The sequence below is a fragment of the Tupaia chinensis genome, unplaced genomic scaffold, assembly GCF_000334495.1.
Source record: "Tupaia chinensis unplaced genomic scaffold, TupChi_1.0 Scaffold000065_1, whole genome shotgun sequence".
Classification (NCBI taxonomy): domain Eukaryota; kingdom Metazoa; phylum Chordata; class Mammalia; order Scandentia; family Tupaiidae; genus Tupaia; species Tupaia belangeri.
In genome coordinates this window covers 930,304-939,625 of record NW_006159523.1, presented here as the reverse complement: position 1 = coordinate 939,625, position 9,322 = coordinate 930,304, and the positions used below count along the sequence as shown (strand labels likewise).

General features: G+C 36.1%; 1 protein-coding gene across 1 annotated transcript in view; it reads right to left on the bottom strand.

The window, feature by feature from the left end:
• Positions 1-9,322, bottom strand: part of CDH19 (cadherin 19) — a 118,578-nt gene that overhangs the window by 61,128 nt on the left and 48,128 nt on the right. Inside the window, exons 4-5 of the mRNA XM_006141815.2 lie at positions 4,223-4,342; positions 2,220-2,384 (exon numbers count right to left, since the gene is read on the bottom strand). Coding sequence (XP_006141877.1) covers positions 2,220-2,384; positions 4,223-4,342 — 285 coding nt within the window. The remainder of the gene's footprint in view (positions 1-2,219; positions 2,385-4,222; positions 4,343-9,322) is intronic.

Below are 9,322 nucleotides of genomic sequence, written 5' to 3'. Positions count from 1 at the left end.
AGAGAGACAGGAAGCAGGAAATCACCCCCCAGGGGGATGGCCACGCCACAATCCCTTCTCCTCCATTCTCCTCTTGGGATCTTGGTCACGCACACACACGCGCCCAGCGTGAGTTTAAGCCACCGGGTCAAGGACTCGAACTGTGGTCGACTACGTGGGAGTCCAGCGACATAGCCATTACACTAACTGCTGGTCCCAAGCCAGCATGAGTCTTAAACCACTGATTCCAGGACTTGAACCATGGTCGACTATGTGGGACTCCAGCTACATAACCATTATGTCATCTGCTGGTCCCAACAGCATTTTTTTAAAAAAAATAACACAATATAAAATCCGATTATACTGAGGAAATAAAAATCTGGGTTTGTACTGTTTCTTGAAAAGTCAGAAACCTGATAACCATGAGCCTGGTAAAAATTGTCTACATCTAGTAGTATTTTCATCATTTAGCTGTGTACATTCCTGTGTGTGTGTGTGCGTGTGTGTATGTGCACACATTAACAGAGATTCTTAAGTATGTATACAAAGTAAATGGCAAAACCAGGATTTACAAATCTGTTTTGAAATGTCTGTGCTGATACATGCATTGATCTACCAAACGGAAATCAGTAAAAGTGACATTTCACTTGGCCCATAAAAAATAACTATGATTTCAGTTGAGTTTGAAGAAAAGGGCAAGACACTGAAAAGGAGGTTGAAATATCTATCAAAAGATAGTGATAGAGTTGTTTTTGTCTATCAGTATTGCAGAAATTGTGCCATCAGGGACAGATGGAGACCCAGCAGTAAACCATGAGGCTCTGTGAGATAATCCCTCATGGGAAGGTTCTGCTGAGCGTCCTGAGAAAGCAGTCATGAATAGGCACATAACCTAGGGCGACTGAAGCTCAAGGTGGGACGCGTTGTCAAGGACCTGTTGGGAGTGAGGTCTCTCTTGCTTACTCATGGGAGGGAAAGATAAAATTTTAAAATAAAGGGGAATCATGTTATCACTGAGACTATATAAGAAAATAAATACATATACACACACACATACATGGACACACATATGCACATTATAGAAATGTTTGTGTTCTTTCTTTTTTCCATGTAGATCAAATTTCCCTATTATAATGTTTACTCATGTTTTCTGGAAATACTTATAGATGTATTTCTGTAGCTAAGGCAGAGTCCCTTAAAAAGGAATTCTCTAGAATGCTATAAAAAATTTCAAATGAAGTGTATTATGTGATTCAACTTGCATATACTATTTAAATGATCAGAAAAGATATGGCCTATTATTGCTACAAAATTTAAAAATAAAAAATTTAGGGGCCCACAAGTAGAGTGGTGGTTAAGGTACCCACATGGCAGATGGTGGTTCAACTTCCAGGCCTGGCAGCTTGAAAATCATGCCAAGGATGTGTGCTTGTGTGCCCAAAATACAGACAGGAGAAAAGAGGAGAAGGGATTTCAGCAGCATGGCCATCCTCCCTGGGGGTGTGGGGGTGATTTCTAACTTTCTCTCTCTGTCTTTCTCTCTTTAGTGAGTACCATGCACCCTATAGCACAAATATATATATATATATATATTAAATAGTCACTTAAAATCGTTACCTGTGGTATGCAGAAGGATAATTGTACAAAATACGTATGTATTCATTTCCCCGAACACATAAATATGTGGCCTAAAGTGAAGTAGGTTGCATTTGGAATTAAGGCTGTTAATCATCTGACCTTGGGACAGGGAGATTACCCTGATTTGTTCAAAACAGCCCAACCTAATCACATAAATTCTTAAAAGTAGAAGAGGCAAAAGTGTCGGTTGGAAGATATGACTTTGAGAAGTGTTTGATACCCGCTGATGCTTCTGAGATCTGTGGGCTACATCAAGGAAATAGAGACCCCAATCCCACAAACACAAAGAACCAAATTCTACCCAAATCAAATAAACAATCAAGGAAAATGAATTCTCCCCTGGGGTCAACAGAAGTCCGTTCTAGACTTCTTTAATATAATACATTTATTTTAAGCAATGATGTTTCTGTCAAACTAACACATTACTCTTTGACTTTAGTTTTTATGCAAACAATAATAATCACCTCTTAGAACAATTACCTAATTTATTTTGTGTAATTCCAGTATTAGTGCAGTGCTTTCAGAATGCAAACTGTATGATCTGCCTATATTCAACACACTTATATTTATGTTTTTAATTAAAATTTTAGAGGCTTACTTACTTTCTTTAAATATAGGCTTATTGTCATTAAGATCCGAAAGTTTTACTAGTACACTTGTTGTTCCAGACAACGCTCCAGGCTGACCAATCATGTCTTTGGCTTGGACAATTACCCAATACTCATCTTGTAGCTCTCTATCCATTTGAGAAGATATTCTTATGACGCCTTTAAAATGTAATAAGATTTAAATGATTACCTTATTATTAACCATGACATCTGCCTAGTAAGTTTCTGGAAGCATTCCACCAAACCATACGATCATTTCTTTGATAAATTTTGAAAATGCATCAGACATTACCCTAGAAAATACTACTACTACGACTAAACACCAACTTTGCCTAAAGTCTAGAGTGGCCATTGCAGTAGTGAGAACACTGGTAGGCCCTTGAACTGCCATGCTCATGTAACATCATTTACTGGTAGAGAGGAGGACTTTCTTATTTTTACAGCAATCTCTGTTCTGCTGTCTTCTCTAATTTAATATAGTGCTAAAATTAACTTTCCCCTCAAACTCTGAAGAAGTTAGTTCCTTATGGGAAAATGTGCACATTACAATCCCAAATATATGCAAAAAACATTGTGTACCTGTGATGTTAAAGTCTACGCTGACTCACGAGATGTGAAGATCTGTTTTGACTCCCAATTATTCCTAACTTAGCAATCGCGATACACACACACACAAATACTCAAACTCAAGACCGATCACGATAACTGTTACAATGTCCATCATCTATGAAATACTTTGTATGTATTAGTTAAGTATCACTGAAAAGAACCTAGGAAAAAGCCAGGATGGATGTAGAGGAGAGGGCAAAGCAACTCAAAGACCTGAGGAACAGACAGACATCAATAGAAGAAAGGAAAAGGCCAATTCCTCAGTATATCTGGGTCAAATAATGTACTTTTAAAACATGGTATCTATTTTTAAAAAAGACGAAATTGCAGCATGTTGTGAAGTGATCTTAATTGTGCACGCTGTTCCTCAAGTGGACTCAAATATACTTATTAGTGCAAACACTACTGAATACATGGTTCAGATGCTGCTATGCAGTCCACGGGTGACTCGGGATGGACGGAGTTTCATGGAACCAAAAGAATAATATTAGCGCTCTGCATGATATACATAGCCAAAGCCGGACAGATTAGTCAAGCGGTAGGTAAGAGGAATCGAGGGGTCTTTGTTCCCTCTCTACAGGTCTTTAATGAATTTTGCTACTTTGTTTTCAACTATTCTAAATTTTCAGTCTTTGCATAGAAAAACATAGAAAAACATGACATGACTTTTTTGACAATCTAATATGACTTGTAAAAAAAGAAAAGTCTATATCTATTTTATAAATAATACTTTAAGTGTTTATTTTATTAAAGTATTCAATTGATCAATGCAGTTTAGAGAAACTGACTGAAAATAGTCAAATATTGTATTCATCTAAATAAAAAATGTATGAAACACAAGTTTTTCTAGTGATGCCTGATACCCATTCGTATGCCCAGCCTTGTCCTCAGACTTAACCTCAGTCACTCTGGTAGGACACGCAGGCACATTTCATCATGGTCTTCACCTGTCTCCCTGATGATTAATGAAGTTAAGAATTTTAATATATTTGCAGTTCTTTTCCTATACCATTTTTAAAATAGCTTGTAAATGTCTTTCTCTTCCCTATATTTTTAAACTAGGTTATCTCTCTTCGTTCTAATTGATTTATGAGAATCCTTCCATATGTTTCATATTCCAAACACAAATCATTTGTGATCTAGATATGGAAAATCCAATCTCTCAGCTTAGAAAATTCAGCAAAAAGACTAAAAGTAAATAGATGTTTAAGAACTATAACCTATTTATTGAAAATTCAGCAAAAAGACTAAAAGTAAATAAATGTTTAAGAACTACAACCCATTTACTTATTGAAACCTCAGGTCTACTATAAAACATGTTTGTAGGCAGCTTATTCTAGCTGACATTTGCTTCCTTTAGAATTGCACTTCATTTCATCCACAAATACCTGTTGTTGGTTCAATAGAAAAATATGGCTGGCCTTGCAGTAAGCTGTAGAGAAGACGGGCATTGTTGCCACTTGAAGGATCATCAGCATCGCTGGCTGTCACCTGGATAACGAATGTTCCTGAAGAGAAAGTATACAGTCACGAGAAATTAAGACCCTGACCTTATTAGACAGTGGATTTACAAATTCAGTTCTGTAAGGACTTTTCACAAGCAGGATGATAACATACACACCTTATTCATCTGCTCCTTATTCTGAATTATAAAATATCTTTTAGTATAGACAAAAATATGCCTCATAAAAATAACTGAAATTCCCACATGAAACTTAAAATTTTATGTAGATTTACGACATAATGAGCTATAACTGTTAAACAATTTATTATAATGTGTAATTCATCTCCTTTCCAATATGTGTTATTAGTGGAGGAGTCAAAAATTGTGAGATCAACTTTTTAAAAAGAGGAAATTGGAAATATGTTGTTAAAAAATCATAATGTGACCTGTGCCTCAAATTGCAATGTTGACTTTTTTTTTTTTTAATGTACTAGAAGGTGCATATGCTCACCAGAGACAGGCAGAGAGAGACATAGAGATAGTGAGAAAGGAATCCCTAAAGGGGATGGTCATGCCATAATATTTTCTTCTCCATTCTCCTGTTGGGCACAAACATGTCTGTAGGCAGATTATCCTTGATGACACTCGCAAGATACCAGATGAATTTGGCATGCTGTAACGATACACACTTGTTCTGTCTTTTGGATCCTTCATTCTGGGAATCCGACCATGCAGTCAGCCATGGGGGATCTAGCTGCCTTACCCACACACACATCTAGTTGAATATGGACATAATTATTTGCTCAATTCCCATCTATGATATACCTACTTTCTTCAAAGAAGGAAAACAAATAAATGGAAAAAAGTAAAACCTAACACATATTGATAAAGGAAACATTCTTATTAAAATTCAGTAACGTACAATAAAGTCATGCAAGATAATTATTCATTTAAAATTAATATTCAGATTATTACAATATTTATTTAGAAATATTAAACTGTCAATTTTTTGTACACATGGAATCCAGCATTGTGGACCATGATGAAACACTGTGTACTGTGGCAGTAATAATCGAGACACATGTGGCACCCACATTAACATAGCCTCCATGTTCTTTTTTACAACTAACACTATGGATTTTTCCATTGTAATCTAATTTCATAAAGAGATACGTTTCAACAGAAATCCCTTTTCTATTTCACTAATATTTGAAATTTTTATCATAGTCTTCAATAGTATGGACTCAAAATTTTCGTCTTGAATTTTTGTTACTAATTTAATAATAGATATCACTTTTACCTGAATGAAAAATCAAGAACACTAAAATTCATAAGGAAACTCTTTCCTACTCTTTCTGATACTTACTTAATTCCCACACTCAACATGTAGACGTATTAGATTCATGTGTTTTTAAAATATATTCCTATAGCAATAATGAAGTTATTCTGACAAAGGAAGCATCAAACATTTAAGAAACACAAAAAAGGAAAGTTATCTGTTGGTGATGATGTATGTGATAATATCTCTGACTGAACTAATATACAATGTATTCATTATGGGAAAATTAATTTGGTATGCTGTAATGAGACACAGGGATTGAACGTAAAATAAATAAGAACCGTCAAGTCAATCGACAGTGCTCAAATTTAACCATCCTTCTCTGTACATACTCATGTGCTTTACCTCAGTTCTCTTTATGTCTCTACATCCTTTCTTTATAAAGGCGCTTCCCGTTTCTGATTTCCTGTCTTTAGTTTTAGGAACCAATGTCAAAATTGTAGTTTCATTTGTTGTTGGCCAAAATAAATGTTTAGTAACCGAAGCCTTTCAGTTTCTCTAAACTAGTATTATATAATCAAGATGAAAAAAGACAAAGAAAATACAATCACTCACAGGTCGGCTCACGCTTTGGCTATAGAAATATGTATAGACGGACCAGCGGTTAGCATAATGGCTATGTCGCTGGACTCCTGCGTAGTCGACAGTGGTTTGAGTCCTGGACCCAGTGGCTAAAACTCATGCTGGGTGCGTGTGTGTGCGTGCCCAAGATCCCAAGAGGAGAATGGAGGAGAAGGGTTTGCGGCATGGCCATTCCCCCAGGGGGAGATTTCTCACTTTCTGTCTCTTTGTCTCTCTCTGTCTGGCGAGCACACGCACCTTATAGCAAAAAGACTCTCCAAAAAAAGAAAGAAAAAAAGAAATATGTTATAGAGTGGACCAGTAGTTGGTGTAATGGCTACGTCGCTGGACTCCCATGTAGTCGACCGCAGTTCAAGTCCCAGACCCGGTGGCTCAAACTCGTGCCGGGCACATGTGTGGGTGTGCCCAAGATCCCAAGAGGAGAATAGAGAAGGGATTGCAGCATGGCCATTCTCCCTTGGTGGGGGGGAAGGCTGGTTTCTTACTATCTGTCTCTCTGTATCTCTCTTTCTGGTGAGCACACATGTCCTTTGGCAAAAACCTCTCCCCCCTCAAAAAAAAAATAGAAGTATGTTATAGAATTTGGGGTTTAGTCATGTTTACCAGTATAAATTTTTTAGCATATATTTAGTTGCTGCTTCATCTCCTTATAACCAAAACTTACTTCACCTAATAGGCCATTGCTTTACTCTCTACTAAATGGAAAACCTAACACATTCTATTCATGAGCCACAGAAAGTAAGTTATCTGAATGTGTGAAAAATCAAAAGTCAAACTCTCAGGAGATTTAGTGGAGAAAAGGAGTGTGATATTACAAATATCCAGATTATGTCTCTTGTATGAATTTATATAGGGGGTTTAATTTATGAAAAAAAATCTGTCTTTTGAGTGTAATGGTGTGTATACAATTGAATTAGTAAGCCTATGGGGTCAGGAGATGGTATAGTGCTTAAAGTGCTCAGACCACATGTAGTTAACTGTGCATTGAGTCCCGGTCCTGGGAGCTTCAAACTCACAAGGGGCACATGTGTGTGCATGTCCAAAATCCTGAAAGGAGAATAGCGAGAAAAGATTGTGATGTGATCACTCCCCCAGTGGGTGATTTCTTGGGTTCTGTCTCTCTGGTGAGTGCATGTACCCTAGATCAAAAATCTCTCAAGAGTAAAAAATTAGTAAACCTAGTGACTGAGATATTTCTATAATACAATGTTTCAGAGGCGTTCAGTGCCTGAAAAGAAACATCAATGGCTATTGCTACTTAAATGATTCAAATATGAAGTGTCCCCAAATGTGTAATATGAAAAAAACTATGCATGGGGTTTTGAAAATTTTGAACCAAATATACTTGTATTTCAAGCCCATTTTCCCGTGAACATTTCAAGGTATCCTCATATTGATGTGTATGTGGAGATCCATGTATGTACATATGACATAGTTATGTACATATATATCTGTATACATGTGTATGTTTGTATATATGTGTGTATGTAGTTAAGATGATAACAATATGCATCACATTTAAAAAAATAATTGCATGTACTTTTCCTCTGAATTTTTACTCATTGTTTGGGTAAATTGTGTGTATTAAGAAGGATCTTGGCAATGTTCACTTCTTATATATTATCTGAATTATCTCGGTTTGATTTCATTTGGTTGATTTATATTTTTCTCTTGTGTTCATTATCATTGACACCACATATTACAGAAGAAAGATGAGGCAATTTCATATGTAAAAATTTAAGCTATTATGTCTTTCTAGTTGCTTCTCCATCTTGACAGCATTCTATTGCAAGAAGTCTTTATGAGAAAATGTTTAACACCATACCTGACTTTCCCCATTTTATAATAAATACTGTGGACAGAAAAGTATTGTTATGTCTGTGACACGGAATATCAACTTGTACCAAGTGCTTGAGGGGAAAGTTTTAGTGGTCTCTGGAAATTGCATTTGCTGATATATGTTTTCATTTGTCATGACACAGACAGAACATTTTAATGAGGTCAACTGTATATTAACATAAATGAAATATTTGTGGGGCCAGTCTGTGGCATGGTGGCGAGGCAGATGCAGCCCACACAGTTGACTATCCAGCCTGAGTCCCAGACTCCGAAGCTTGAGAAACACACCAGGTCTTGAGCGTGTGTGTGCGCCCAGAATCTCAAAGAAAGAAATGCAGGGAAAGGGGTGCTTCCTCACTTTCCTTTCTCTGTCTGTCTCTCTCTGCTAGTACATACGCCCACTGGCAACATTTTTTAAAAGGAAACATTTGTGTATGTGAAAATGTGAAATGACATGACTAAACTTTTTATGGCAATATTAATAAGTGCTCAGCTATTCAGAACTACAAAATTTCTAAAGATTGGAAGTACTAGTGATAGCTTCAATTATATTGTAATTTCTGGATGCCTCAGACTAGTCCTGCTATTACTGACTAAAACCTGAAGTAAGTGTAGCATAACTCTGTCAGTGTTAATTTATGGGGATTTTTATTATTAACTAGGAGTTTTACAGACAAATAAACAGTCCTCATCTAAATGTTAAGTGTAACATTAGTAACAAAACTTTATTAGATGGTGTCCTCACGTATGTCACATAGAAAAATACTTTATCATCTAGGGATTATGGGAGACATCCAACCATATAAACATAAAAGACTGATAAAGTTTTATGCGCAGACTAATATCATGTATATAACAGGGAAGCTGGCAACCTGTGGTAAGGGCATTTCGAAAAGTTTACATTTATTAGAGAATACTGAAGTAAACATGTAAACCACAGTTTGTTATGGTGTTTGAATACCTAGAATTAAACCACAGATTTCATAGCGACTCATTTCTTTTACTATGTACTATTTTCCCAGTGTTAAAGTCAATGATAAAAAAATTAACAAGATTTTCTTAACATGAAAAGCAAACTGTCTAATAGGTGAATTTTACACTCAATTTCAGTATAGGCACACTTGGATTACTTGAAACAAATTTATGAGAAGATATTGTGCTGAATAATAGTCACTTTAAAAGCAGCACAAATTAGTAGTATTTTGACCTACACTATGAATCTGGGATTTTGTTAACGATGAAGCAGACATAAAGTGCATTAGATGATCAAGTGGTCACATGATA